The 15,018-nt window shown below is 44.1% G+C and overlaps 1 protein-coding gene across 3 annotated transcripts in view; it reads left to right on the top strand.

Annotated features, from left to right (window-relative positions):
* The first annotated feature begins 1,123 nt into the window (after positions 1-1,123).
* Positions 1,124-15,018, top strand: part of LOC308639087 (protein Shroom2-like) — a 134,018-nt gene continuing 120,123 nt past the window's right edge. Inside the window, exon 1 of one of the 3 annotated variants that reach the window (XM_081277072.1) lies at positions 1,124-1,472. In XM_081277072.1, coding sequence (XP_081133198.1) covers positions 1,308-1,472 — 165 coding nt within the window. In that variant the 5' untranslated portion in view covers positions 1,124-1,307. The remainder of the gene's footprint in view (positions 1,473-15,018) is intronic. The other 2 variants (XM_081277071.1, XM_081277070.1) reach the window with 2 other exon arrangements.

Raw genomic sequence — 15,018 nt, forward strand, 5'->3', positions numbered from 1 at the left:
GAGAGAGAAACTTTTGCAAAGCATGCAAATACCTATCAGTACAGATATTTTTAATGTGGGTTGGAATTTCATGGAAACTGAAAAGGGGCAGTGCTATCTACACATTTTCATTAAATCCAGACCACCACTTCCCTTTTGTAGAAGATGTAAACGTGGTGACAGACATTAAGAACTCCTGGAACAATTCTATGAAAGATAAAAAGCAAGGTTTGAAAGAAAAACTTCCTGAGCTATGTCAATAGGAAAAGCCCACAAGAAGCCATTCATTAGGCGGGCTGGCGCCACAGGAGAGAACTTGTGGGAGGCTGGGAAGGCCTTCACCGGAACAGGTCGAGAATCCTTCTCCAGTCCAGGCTTTCAGGACACCCACTATGGGCCAGGCTTTAAGGCGAGAACCGCAATATGCCCAGGGTGGGGGGTGTTGCAGCCCGGGGTAGGAGAGCGTCTGTGCACACTGAGGGCTGAAAGTACAGACCGTCCTAATGCACGCAGACTGGGGCCAAGAAGTGGCCGCACAGAAACAGCGCAGGTACGCAGGAGGGCCTCCTGCCAAGCTTCCGCCCTCACCTGTGCGGCCTCCGGGGACCAGCCGCAACAAAGGCGGAGGTGCCAGAAGGGAGGCGCGCTCTAAGAAGGACGGACCCGGGCTCTGGCCACCGCCGCCGCGCCCCGCCCAGCAGCAAGCGGGCGCTTCCGCCGCCTCACCTGCTGCGGCCCGGCGTCCAGGGCGGCGGGTAGACCCGCCCCGAGCCTTCAAGCGCGGCCAAGCCCCCGCGCGGGAGGAAGGGCGGGACCTCAGGCCGCCTCCCTGGCCGCCAAGGTCCCTGCTGGCCGCGCTGGCCCAGAGCGTGATCGCCTTACTTCTGCCCGGCCAATTCCCCGAGCGCGCCCCTTCCAACAAGAACCTCCGCGGGCGCGAGCTCCTGCCCGGTGCGCCTCGCTCGCGCGGGCCCCGAGCGCGCCCCTGACCCCGCCCCCTCCTACCCCCAGGGCCCCGGGCTGGCGCCCCCGAGCGCGCGCGCCCCGCCCCCGGCCCCGGTCCTGCCGCTCGAGCTACAGCGAGCGCCTGCCCCGCCCCTCCCGCCCCCTCCCCGCCCATCCCTCCCCCGCGCGCCGCGCGCCTGCCCTCCCGGCTCCCTCCGGGGCCGGCCGGCACTTTCCTCCCAAGTTGCAGCGCAAGTTCGCGAGTGGCCGTCTGCGGCGAGGGCACCCGGAGCTTCCCTTGTCTCTGGCCGGCTGGGGCTCCTCAGAGTGCATGGGCGCGGGCCGAGCTGGCCCGGGGGGCTGAGCACCCCGCGCCCAGCGCCATGGAGGGAGCCGAGCCCCGTGCGCGGCCCGAGCGCCTGGCGGAGGCCGAGGCGCGGGCTGCCGACGGCGGGCGGCTGGTGGAGGTGCAGCTGAGCGGCGGCGCACCGTGGGGCTTCACCCTGAAGGGCGGCCGCGAGCATGGCGAGCCGCTGGTCATCACCAAGGTAAGGCAGCCGCGGGGCCCGCGCGGTGACAGTCCCGAAGTGGCCGCGACGCTTAGTATTGTCCGGGGTAGGAGTACCGGAGGGAGCAGCCCTCTGTTCCGAGGCGTGCGACTGCTCGAGTCAGCGGCAGAGACCTGGGCAGCGAGGCTGACCAAGGTGTGTGGTTCCGGCTTCACCGCGGCCGCTCTCAGGAGATTTCAGGCGCCGAACTGAGTTTAAATGGCTCCCGTTCCGGATCCCTTTCCCCTCCCCCTCCGGGAAAGGCCTGGTAGAGTCCCCTCTGACTCCTGGTCTTCCCGAGGGCGACGACTTCTACCTGCGGGGCTGTCCGGAGGTGAGAGGAGGAACTTTCCTCGGAGCCGGGGGGTAGACAGAATCGTCCCCACCTGTTTGCTTCTCTAGGGTCACTAGTTCTGTACCCGTTATCACTATGAAACCCAGACTGGCAGCTGCCGCCTGCCCAGCTTCTCGATTTCCATCAGCGCATCAATATTTACTGACTTTCAGCTTCCAGACCTATATCCATGCGCACTGGATACCTGCAGAAACTTACAGAAACTTTTCGTTGTGCTTATGAAAGTAGGACTTGAAGAAAGTACTAATTGGCGTCAACTGGAATATGCATGTATTGGGGAAGGGTTGCTTTAGAACTGGAACTCCCTTATCTCAAAACAAAATTCATCTTGAAACTTACCATTCCAAATCTGGATAAACCTGTAAAAACAAACAGCAAACCAGTCTGTTTTCTGCTAGTTGAAAGTGTCTAGTGGTCAGTTTCTTTGAAAAGCGTTGAGCGCAGCCATTGTTAGGGACAAAGTTCCCTTTAAAATGTAAATATTCCTGGCTACTAGAAGCTTTTGAAGGTGACTTACTACTTACTGTTTTTCTCTGCTTTTCTCCCTCACCACAGCAGGAAGAAATTAAGTGACTCCTAACCCACCCCACCGGTAGTGAATTAGGGAAGTGAGATGGCTTTGTGGTCCAAACAGCAAATGAAATGCCAAATTTCTCTATTCTGTGTTTTCTCTCTTCCTGTCTCTCCTCGGACTGGGGGTTGAACCTGTAGGTCTTTGCCCACTTGATGAGTATTCCACCACAGAGCTACAACCCCAGGTCCTCTCTTACATTTATAAAACTGGAGACTTGAAGGGGATACTTGCTTAGCTGTACACTGAATTTATGTTGAATTCAGGAAAGACAGTGGCCTCAGGAAAGAGGTTGTCATTGTTATCAATTTAAGGATGTGATCCTTTATCAAATTGGAATCTTTGAAAAATCAATGGGCAGTTATAGAGTGTTTACCCTCCCATCCAGGACATGCTTCTGAATATTTCTTAAAGCACATTAGCTTGTGCATTTAAAACAAGGTTTTAGAGGCCATTTCTTTCTTTCTTTCATGGATTGAACCCATGTGAGGCAAGCACTCTACCAACTGATCTATATCCCCAGCCCTTAAAGACCATTTCTGATGGCAGCAATTGAAAAGATGTCAGGTAAATAACACAGATCTTTAGCATTTCATGTACTTCTTTTCTTAAAACAATGTAGCCAGGCACATTGGCACAGGCCTGTAATCCCAGCAGCTTGGGAGGCTGAGGCAGGAGAATCATAAGTTCAAAGCCAGCCTCTGCAACTGCACCGAGACACTAAGCAACTCAGTGAGACCCTGTCTCTAAATGAAAATACAAAATGGGGGGGGGGGATGTGGCTCAATGTTCAAGTACCCCTGAGTTCAATCCCCAGTACAAAAAAAAATTAAATTTAGAAAATGTTTTTAAAAATTCTATCTTTATAGCAGATGAAATAATTTATAAAATATTATTTGACGTGAAGTCTTGTGTTTTGGCCCTGCATGGTGTAAGAAGGTTGGTGGAGGTTACTTTAACTCTAAAGTACACTAGTTTCATCAGAAGTTGCTCTTTTGTACAGGTACTCCAAGTTCTAAAAACTCTGCATTCTTAGTGGCCCCCTGGTTCTTCCTATTTCTAGAAATTGAAAGATGTTGCTGGTCAAGCCCAGTAATGCTAAGCACTCTACTACTGATCTGTATTTCCAGCCCTTCTTAACTTTTACACATGCTCCAATGTGGTTTTGTTGCTTAGAATGGAGGGGATTCAGAAAATCTGAGGGCATTTGTCCCTTATTTCCATATATATATATAGATAGATAAATAAATAAATAGATATGTGCTGTTGCACCCTAACTTGTGCATGCATATATATTAGCCACATGTTCTATTGCATAGTATCAGCAATTTTTCACCTACCTGTCTTTTCTCCTGTGTTAAGATCACTGGTGATGCTTGCATATAGCCTGAGAGCTGGTAATTTACTGTCAAATTATTTAAAAGGGAGAAGGAAAATGTGTCCATTTATGGCCACTTAAACAGTGAAAGCAAACTGTTGTGTTGGAGACTAGGGAAAATTATTCTACCACCAGAATTTGAATTAATCCAAATTTTGAATCTTCCCTTCCCAGCGGCTACTGAAAAAATCATCAGAAATCATTAAACAATAATTCTTGAAATAGTTCTTTTGCACTTAAAAAATACTTTGTAATTAAATGGTTACTTATTGGAGCCTTGGGATTTGCACAATTTATTTTCTATTTAGCCAGCTTTGAATTGAGAGTAGTTTGATCCAACAGCAAGAGGACACTTTTTTTTTTTTTTTTAAATGATTAAAGTGGTGTCATTCGAAAGTCTCACAGGAGTGCACATTTTAGAACTGGAAGGAGCTGGGGGTGGAGCTCTTGCCTACTGTGTGCAAGGTCCTGGGTATATCCCCAGCAGCACAGAGAGCAAGAGACTGGAAGGGATGTTAAGAACAAGGCTGGTTCAGTACTAATCTTCAGATGGAGGAGTTTCATTAGCCTATTTTAATAGTTGAAACAGCTGTGGCCAAGAGAGATTAAATGGTGTACACTGAAGTCACAAACCTGGGGAGTCCTGGGAAGGACCCTGAATCTTCATCCCTCCTTCTCCTCTAATCAGTGCTATCTACTTGCATCTGGAGTTTCTTGGCAATGTCATGTTGAATAACTTGGTGACATTCATTAGGTGACAAATTTTCAACCTTGGCACTGTTGACATTTTGTGTTGAATGACTCTCTGTTGTGGGGACTGTTCCCCAAATTCCCTGGCCTCTACTTGCTGGATATCATTGGTTATCTGTCCACAGGTGTGACAACCAGATATATCCCCAGATGTTGCTTTACGTTAACCCAGTTGTGAATCACTTTGTTGAGTTAATGGTGTGTTACCTTTGCTCTTAAAGTGTCTTTGTGTTTATTTAATTCTTTTTGCCAACCCTGGCCTTGAGGGTGGTGTGTTTGGAGGCCCCTGGCCATTTCCACTGTTTGTGTGGAGGGCTGTTTTCTTTCCAAGTATTGGTCCTGAGAAAGGAGTTATTTACATAGTAAAAGGCAAACAGATACTTGCTTCATCTGTATTTTCATAGCCAGAAAAAGGAAATATCAAGTGGGACTCCCGGGTACTGCATTTTATAGTCATTCTGAGTGGCCTAGGTAAGGTCTGACTTTTCTCTGGGTCTAGTATAAAGTTAAAGGACACTAACTTCCAGGGAGCTTAATATTTATGGAATTTGAGGTGCATGCCTGAAAACCATTGAGACCTCTGCTGACCGATGGCAGCATATGTAGCTCGAAATCTTCCTGTTGTTAGTAAAAAAAATGCTTGAGAACCTATTTTTTCCTTGCTCTTTTTACAGAGAAAGCAGGAATAATGTTCCCACTCTAAGACCCTGCAGAGACTTGCTAGTATTTCAGGACCCTGTCTGAGGGCCTGTGTAAGCAGACACGGTGGAGATTTGCAGTCCTGCTAGTTTTGCATATTTCTTTCCTCATCGGTTCAGCCAACAGAAAACTTCAATGGGGGAGGAGAGGGTGCTGACTTATAAACTTCACCCTAGTGGCTTGAATTCCCAACATGCAGTTGGGGAATACTATTCATTTGGAAACATTAAGTACACCAGCTGGGTGTCAGGCGGCCCCCTGCTGCCTCAGGAATGTTTGTTAAGGACAAAGGAATGAAGCCTCAGCCCCGCCTATTCATGTTTCTTAGAGTCCCCCCACTAAGAATGCCAGAACCTTCGAAGAAGACATTCTTTTGGACCTGGCCTAGTCCCTCCCCTGGCAGCGCCCTTGGGTACCCATTAGTTTTCAGGTTGCCTTTGGTAACAGAGCAGTCTTGGAGGGGCACTGGACTCCTCTGGAGCTGGATGCTTGAAGATTTCCATAGGTTCCCCACCTGACTTGCCCTCTCAGAGTGCTTCAGATAGGGCATTTTGCTGGATATGAGAACATTATGTATGTTTTTTATTGTGAATGCTCAAGGCAGAATCAGGGCACATTTGGTGGGGTGTGCACTATATCCTACATAAAGCATTAGACCAAGATGGCAGAGGGCTCAGAAGGACAGATCTTTAGGGATGCGTGGGGATGAGAGACCCCAAGCCTCTCACATTACAGTGATTTGATAAGGGGGGTTCACTTTAGGGGGCCAGCTGAATCAGGGTTATCATCGACTTGGGGACTGGGGAAGTCAGAGCAGCTGCTCTTTATGTCCTTATATTTGTTAGGAGCCAAGTTCTTTGTCAAATATTAGTTAAGTCTTTGAAAAAGAGGGGTCCTTGAATTCAGCAGTAGATCTGGAACTGATGGATCTGAATTTTGTAGATTTGGGTCAACTTCTGTGTTTACCCACAATTCATGCTGCTTTTATGGGTGTCTGAGAAATGGTAGGTGGGTGAGAGTTTGCGACCCTCTGCCTTATGGCATACCTGAGTGCTGTGGCCATAGCAGGTCTTTGGAATTGTAAAACCCATTCCCTTTTTGATGGCAGTTACAGTGTTTTCTGAATTATTTAGGATGAGTGTACTTCTAAAGGCTCATTTGTACTTGAGAATTAATAGTATGCTTAAAAAACATGAGGTGAGTTTTCTTTCCTGTGCTGAAAGACCTTTTCAGTTGGGAGACCTTCCTTGCCAACCGGCTTTCAAATAGATCTTTATTACCCTTTCCCAGCCTGCAAATTAACTTGGCCCTGCTGAATTCTAATCCTTGTTCCTCCAGAGATGTTTTGGACAGTGGGGTGGCAAACTGCCTTTTAAAGTTCTTTTCCAAGTTCTGGTACCTGGAGGCTTTGAGGTTCAACGGGTGGAGGGTTCTTCCTCTTTGAGACATTAGTGTGCTTGACTCACACCTATAAATCCAGAGGCTTTGAGGATTATGAAAAGCTATAACTTAAGCTATGTATCACACTTCTGAACCATGCTGAATTTGGTCTTCGTGGCTCAGTTATGAGTATTTCTTAACATGTCCTAACATCTATCTGTTGGGGGTGGGGGGAACTAGTTCTCCTGAGAGCTAAATGTGGAATAACAAATAGTAGTTTTCACCTTGTCATAATGAGCTAGGGTTTCTTAACCATTTTTATATTTCATGGCCAAAGAAACTGGGCTCCTCACTTGGGGAGGGCTGTTGTTTATTTTTTTAATTTAAAGAAATGCAGTTTGGACTTGTCTCCTCTCCCAAGGTTGTTTACTGTCAGCATGCAGATAAACCTGGATTTGTGACCAAGCTCTTAGGGGCAGAGGAGGAAAGCCCTAGGCTCTGTGGAATTTTTTTTTTTTTTTTTTTTTTTTTTTTTTTTTTTTTTTTTTTTTTGCACCCTGGGCATGTGGAGAGATTCTACAAGATAATTTTAGGGTATGAAGGCTGAATAGTCTTTTTATTCAGGTTGTCTTTTAGTTTCAAAGACCAGGTAGGAGTAGGGCAACACTTTGAGCAGAAATTCTACAGGTTTCTACAAGCCACAGCTTTTCCTACATATGTGAGCTAAAAATTTTAACCCACAACAAGGATTTTGAAAGAACTCTGAATTCCATGTACTCTTTTAGACCTTAAAAAAAAAAAAAAAAAAAAAACCAAATTGACTGGAACTGGGGGATGAAGCTCAGTGGTAGAGTACTTGCCTAGCTTGTGTGGGGCTTCTATCCCCAGCTCCACCCCAAACAAGCAAAACAAACTAACAAAGCACTGTCAGCCTCTGATACAAGGAGGGTATAGTTTGAAAGAATTATTTTCCTGTTACCTTGTTTGAGCAAAAATTTGCATTGTAGGAGATGGAGCCTGCTCCTTTTATGGATATGAATGAATGTAGACTTCTTGTTGGGGAAACATGTGGAATGAAGATGGTTTATCATTAAAAAATAATTGGGACTGGGGGTTTAGTCAGTGTTAGACACTTATCTAACATGTATGAGGCCCTGGATTCCATCCCCACCAGGGAAAGAACAGAACAAAACAAAAAACAACTCAGAAAACTAACCTCACTATAGTTGAACCTTAAGCTAGGTTTTCTGAATTGCAAAGGTAACATTTTTTTTTTTAAATCCCTAAGTATTAAGTTGCAAGTGATGTTGACTGATCTGTTGTATGAAGATGGCAGAAAAACAGTGTTCTGGATTGGCTAGAAGGGTAGGGGTTACCTTTCTTTTGGCCAAAAGTGAATAAGACTTTCAGATCAAAGGCAAATACTGAAGGTCAAGGAGAAACCAGGCTGGGTAGATTGTGTGCCCTTTTTTTTTTTTTTTTTTTTTAAAGAGAGAGTGAGAGAGGGGGGAGAGAGAGAGAGAGAGAGAGAGAATTTTTAATATTTATTTTTTAGTTCTCGGTGGACACAACATCTTTGTTGGTATGTGGTGCTGAGAATCGAACCCGGGCCGCACGCATGCCAGGCGAGCGCGCTACCGCTTGAGCCACATCCCCAGCCCCAGATTGTGTGCCCTTGAAAGGCTCACTTACTGGACGAAGAAAGGAGACAAAGTGTCAAAAAATATATCTTTTTGATAGTTTGTTTTTATGTTTATCAAAGTGGCTCTTGCACAGAGTAAATAATCAAAAGACTCTTCTGAGTTGTTACATACCAACAGCTCCCCTCCCTAGAGACAGCCATTGAACTTGTGTCTTTTGGCACAGCCATCTCTATCCTTAAACAGTGGGTTTGCATTGTATATAGCTGCCACTTTTGTTGCTGTTTTGTTCTTCCCCCTATAGGAGGTTAGGGTTTAGATTTTCCCCCACTCTCTCTCTTTTTTTTTTTTTTAAAGAGAGAGAGAGAGAATTTTAATATTTATTTTTTAGTTTTCGGCGGACATAACATCTCTGTTTGTCTGTGGTGCTGAGGATGGAACCCGGGCCGCACCTGGGCGGCAAGCATGCTACCTCTTGAGCCACATCCCTAGCCCTTCCCCCACACTCTTTAACTGCCAGCCTGCCTTCTCCCAGCTTCATTTTTTTTTAACTCCTCGAACTCTCAATGTAATTACATCATAATTTTGTTTGGAAGGAATTTTTTTTTTTTTTTTTCAGTCTTGGCGCTGCTGACATTTGGCCCAAAACAGTTGTGAGACTGTCTTTTTTGTAGTAGCCTCCCTGGCCTCTTCCCACTAGGTGCTAGTCACACCCCTCCACCTATCTCCAGTTATTGCCAATTGTCCCTTGGGGGCAAAATAGCCCTCTTAGAGGAGCAGTGAGTTAACAGTATTCAGTGTTGACATTGTTTTGTTTTTTTGCGGGGCTGGGGGTCTAACCCAGGGCCTGGTGCACACCAGGCAAGCACTCTACCATTGAGTTAAACCAAAGATTTTATAGCTCTCTTGTACTTATTTTTTAAATTTTTATTTATTTTTTCTTTTTGTAGTGCTGGGGCTCCAACCCAGAATCTCACCTACGCTCTGCCATGGGAACCACATTCCCAATACTATATTGTTTTGATTACAAATGCTATCACTCTTGAGTCTGGGGATACATACTTATTATTATTATTTTTTTTAAAGAGAGAGGAGAGAGAGAGAGAGAGAGAGAGAGAGAGAATTTTTAATATTTAATTTTTAGTTCTCGGCGGACACAACATCTTTGTTGGTATGTGGTGCTGAGGATCGAACCCGGGCCGCACGCATGCCAGGCGAGTGCGCTACCGCTTGAGCCACATCCCCAGCCCCCTTATTATTATTTTTCCTGCACAATATTTTGCAGTTGCTGGGATTAATTATCCTTTTTCTTTGCTTAATTTCCTGTCTACTTATTATTGATTCATCTCCCAAATCTTCCTCAATTATGAAACATCTCTTATATTCACATATAGAGTGTGTCATCTTTTGAGACCTTCACTATCAAATGTCATAATTTTATCTTGAGAAGTTTCATGGTTTGGTAAAGTCTCTGTTGGAGACTGTTGTCTCTTAGCACTCTGAAGGTGGTCTCCTTTTGATGCACAGTATTGCTGGAGGGACATCAGACTTTTCATCCTTTTGACTGGCTCTAAACTTATTTTTCAGTTCTTTATATTTTTGTTCTAGATTTCTAGGAGATTTTGTGTAACCTCATTTTCTAATCCTTCCTTTGAGTCTTAAATGTATATACTCTTTTTTTTTTTCCACATTCCAAAATGTTGTTTTTTTGGATGTTCCTTTTATATATGGTACTGAAATTGTTTCATGGTTCTTTCTTTTCTCTGATAATAGTAAGCTGGTTTCTACTAAGTTCTCTTTCCACGTAGAGTCTATTTCCAAACTCTACTTTCATTGTTTGCTTTGGCTTCTCTCTTTCCCCATAGTAGTTTCCTTCAAATGTCTAGTGCTTCTTGGCCATCTACTGGTATTGAAGAGTATGTTGCCCAAAATAATGGAGGCTCTAAGCATGTGGGCACGTGATCTGGTGAGGCTCTTCTGTGGACTCCTCTAAGGCCATGGGCTTCAGATCATTTCCTTCTGAACTGGCCATGTCAGATAGTAACTTTTTCTCTACCTAATAAATTTCTTGTACAGAGCATATTTAGAGGTGATGGGAAGTCTGCCAATGGAGGGGACCCTTGCCTTGCTCACCTGGGTGAGAGTGCCCATCTCTGTCCCCTTCTCTGACCACAGTGGTTCCAGTTTGGAGGGAAGGTCACCATTAGTAGTAAGTGGCAGTGCTTGCTTATGTCTGAAGCTGGATCTTGCATTTGGTTTCTAGGCTTATCTAATCTTTTTTTAAAAGCTATTATTATTTTTAGTTGCAGTTATAGAAGGACACAATATCTTTATTTATTTTTATGTGGTGCTGAGGATTGAACCCAGTGCTCCACATAAGCTAGTCACGTGCTCTACCACTAACTACACCTCCAGCTCCCCTCGGCTTATCTAATCCTTAATCCTTCAGTCCATCAAACTAGAATCACTTCTGTTTTATTGTATTAACATGGGGATTAAGTGAGGCAGTGTGTAAAACTAGCTGTAATAAATTTGAATTCCTTCTTAAGTCTCCTCCCTCCATTTCCCTAATGAATTCATTAAGAATTCATTAAGAATTTGGGAAACTTGGCTGGGTATGATGATGTACACTGGTAATTTCAGCAATTACAGAGGTGGTGGCAGGAGGATTGCAAGTTTAAGTTCAGCCTGGGTAACTTGGCAAAGCCCTCTCTGAAAGTAAAAAATGAAGAAAGGTTAGGGATGTAGCTCAGTGGTAAAATACCTCTGGGTTCAATCCTTGGTACCTCTGGTGGGCATTGGGGGGTATGGGTTAAGGAAGTATTTGGAACACTATTTTAGAAATATAAATTTATTGAATGACCCATATAGTAGAGACAGATTCATAGCTAGGTTTTGAATGGCATATGATTTTGTGACTGGTTTTAACTGTTTAGTATGGGTTTATAGGAATGCATTTAATTACCAGATGCATCTATTGCCAGCTCCAGAATATCGTCTTGTGTTATATATAGTCCACTAAAAGTGATTATTTCTTCCCTACCTTCTAAACCACTTAAACCCCTCCTTTTAAACCACTTAAAAATAATACTGTTTTTTCTTTTCATTATAATATTTATGATTTTTTAGATCATATGATATTCAGAATAATATGATTTTTGTGTGTGTGTGTGTGTACTAAAGATTGTAACCAGGGAAGTTCTGCTACTGAGCTTTATCCCCAACCCTTTTTATTACTTATTTTAAGACATAGTCTTGCTGAGGCTGACACTGAACTTGAGATCCTCTTACCTCAATAAGCCGAGTCAATGGGATTATAGGCATGGGCCACCGTGTCTGGTAAGAAAACATTTTTAAAAGGTGATTTTTAGGAAGTGAAAACAGTGGAAAAGATGAACATTAAATATGCCTGTGACAGCAGACTCCATTTCTTCACTCTTTGGCAGTAGAAAACCTTTCAGGGTGTACAGCTGTACCCACAGGTGTTTCAGGGATGCTGCTCTGCCGAAGTCGGTATCTTCTCTTCCTAGTGGGCATGTGTTAGACTCTGTATCCCAGCTTCTCTTGCAGGTAGGTGTGGCCATGTGACAGCGTTACCCAGGGGAGTGCTTGAGTAAGCGAAGTCTACCATTGTATACTCCAGCTTGTCTTACTAGCACAGGTTCCTGAATGACAGAGGAGGTGACTTGTCATGGCATGTACCATTACATGAGCCAGAAATAAACCAGTGTTGTGTTTTGGTTCTTGGATAACATGCTGTGTCAGCCTATTCTAGCAAAAGAAATCTTGAGACAAATCAAAAGTTTTACATTCCACGTTGAGAGAAAAAATATAGACTTTATTTATACCCCATGAGCCAGTGTGACTCTTCAGTTTGTTGAAGGAATCCCTGTGGGTGTCCAATTAGCGTGTAGCTTATTGCCTCCACACTTTAAATTGAGACTTTCACACCCAGTCTTTCCACCCCAGTCTTTTCTTTCTCTGAGCTGATAATTTGATTTTTCCCTCTGTCATGTTTTTCCTTCCCTTCCCTGCAGATGATTGCCCAGGAGCTCTGGAGAGGTAGGGCAAGAGGCTGGGAGGATGCCTAGTGTAGAGTCGTCAGGTAGGGCTGGCCAGAGGCAGAGGTGGGTGGGTTGTTGGAATGGTTTCAGGGATTGGGCCTTTCTCCTGGCTCTTCTGTCCTTCCTAACCACGTGGGTTTAAGTGCAGAACATTTTGCCTGGGAGGGGTATACTTTAAGTCATCTTTAAGGGCTGTTATCAGATTAGTTAATTATAATCCTGTATGGTAGACTTTTTCTTCCCCTGAGGAATGGCACACAAGTACAGGAGTTAGACCAGCAGTAGGAAAGGAGATGAAGATGAGGGCCAAGTACAGCTGGCTTCAGGAGGAAGGTAGAGCTGGCAGTGGGCTGGGGAGGGTGCCTAGGAAGTGGAGAAGGAGGGCCTCCTTTGTTCCAGGTACCATGTCACCTAAGGAGGAAGAGTTAGGAAACCTTTTGGGGCCCCAGGGCCTGGATGCTTGGAGCTGCAGCCCTCCCTGGTTTTGCAGTGCAGGTGAAGGTGATTCTTTGCTGATGGCTGGCAGATTCTGAAGCTGAGGAAATTCTGCCCCTTTGTTAATTGTACATGTATGTGTAACTTTGTAAACACAAAGATATTTATCAGTGCTCATTGTACATAGGCTTATAAAGTTATAAGGGTAGTGTTCTCTTTTTATTTTAATTCATTGCAAAAACATTAAGACAATATTGAAAACAAATTAAAGGAAGAGACTTAACAGTAGTCCACATACTTAGGTAAGCATTTTATTTGTGGAAGTACAACTGTATTAATTCCCCTTCCCTCTATTGAATGCTTTGCTTTGAATCGTTAGACCCCCTTATTCATTGGTTGACGGTAATTCTTAAGAATTCCATTATCAAGGGCTAGAAATGTAGCTGCTCAGTGTTAAAGTGCTTGCCTAGCATGCATGAGACTGTGGGTTCAAGTCCCTAGCACTTCAAAAAAGAGGAAAAAATTACAAAGAGTCTTTGGGATCAGATCATAAATTAAAGGAAGTTTTAAGTTTTTATATGACACTTGAAATGTTAAAAAGTGACATTTGGGGCAGGGTGGTGGTGGTGGTGGTGTAGCTCAGTGCTAGTAAAGCACTTGCCTAGTATGCACAAGGTCCTGGATTCCATCTCTAGCATCACCAGAAGGAAGAAAAAGAAAATAAAAAACAAATGATATTTTGTTATCATGGAACATATTAAGTTTTGTAATTTAATCTTTTCTAGATGGGCATATTACACACACACACACACACACACACACACACACGAAAAACCCTACTTGTTTCTGGAAAACAAAGTTTAGGTTGATCAAAATGTCAGTTTTTGCAGCAACTGGGTTTCTGTTATGTTTTGGTATGTGCAGCTTTTCTTAACATTTTCATTATGTTTTTGAGGCCCTAAATCTTGAAGTTTGGAAAGAAAACATCTGGACTTAAAAAGACAGGCTTGCTTCTGCTCCAGTCATATTTATTTTCTGTTGATTTAACAACAGAAGTTTGTACACAGTGGATCCCACTTAGAGTTTATGAGCTGGGGGTGGTAGAGTTATCTTCACTCCCCCTCCCCATTTTCAGGGGCTGGTGTTTTGGAGAAGAGTAATTAAAACTCCATACCATTCTGCATATTTGTGAAATTTCAACCACAAAGATACTTTTGCATTCTTTGCTGCTTTCTGAGCATGGGTGCTCCTTCTTGTGCCCTGAAGAGGAACTCCCTTTGTTTTTACAGAGAGTTTAATTCTCAGATTACCCATGCTGTAATTGCAGTTCTGAAAAAGATGTTTAATTCACACACACACAACAAAAAAGAAACTTAGTCTCCTTTTCTTTTGAACTATTTTTGCAGTGACCTCTATGGGCTCATTTCCTTTGCCCTTTGCTGGAATGTTGCTTTCTCTGGAAGGGTTGTCTAGGGGGGGGTCTCCTGTGCTTCTTGAACTGAAATGTGCATATAGACACTCATATCTACATGTGCAGTCTCAGCTGCTCTTTTGAACTCTGGGAATGCCTGTGTGTGTTGCTAAGATCCTTCAAGTGCAGCATGATCCAAATGGAAATTTTTCTTTTACCTTCTCTAATCCCTGTCCTCAATTTCTAATTTAAAAAATTTTTTTTTTAAAGATGTTGATAGACCTTTATTTATCTTATGTGGTGCTGAGAATCGAACCCAGTGCCTCACACATGCCAGGCAAGTGCGCTGTCGCTGAGCCACAGCCCCAGCTCTTACAAACTTTTTTTAAAAAATTGATTTATTTTTAAATTTTGAGACAGGGTCTCTCTAAGCTTAGGGCCTTTGCTGGCCTTGAACTTTAGATCCTCCTGCCTCAGTCTCCAGAGTCTCTGGGATTACAGATGTGCACCACCATGCCTGATTTCTAATCTCCACCATGGATTCACCACTGAACCCAGAATTCATCCTTCATACCTCTCTGCCTTTCACTTTCCATAGCCAACTGATCACAAAATCCCTTTGGTGCCTAAGTATCTTGGGACTTTTGCTTCTTTTCCATTTCCAGTGTGATTGCTTCTGTTAATCTTTGCCTGGTTAATCACAATAGTCTCTAACGTAATCCTTGTCTGTGCAGACTATTCCAGACCACCAGCAATGTATGTGCCAGAACACCAAAGTGGTTTTCATGCCCTTGCCAGAAAGGCCTCAGGAACTCCTTCTAAAGCACCTCAGCTGGGTGTAGAAAGTTCCTTATGTTTTTTCT

This window comes from Spermophilus citellus (genome assembly GCF_964194105.1).
Source record: "Spermophilus citellus genome assembly, chromosome: X".
Taxonomy (NCBI): Eukaryota; Metazoa; Chordata; class Mammalia; order Rodentia; family Sciuridae; genus Spermophilus; species Spermophilus citellus.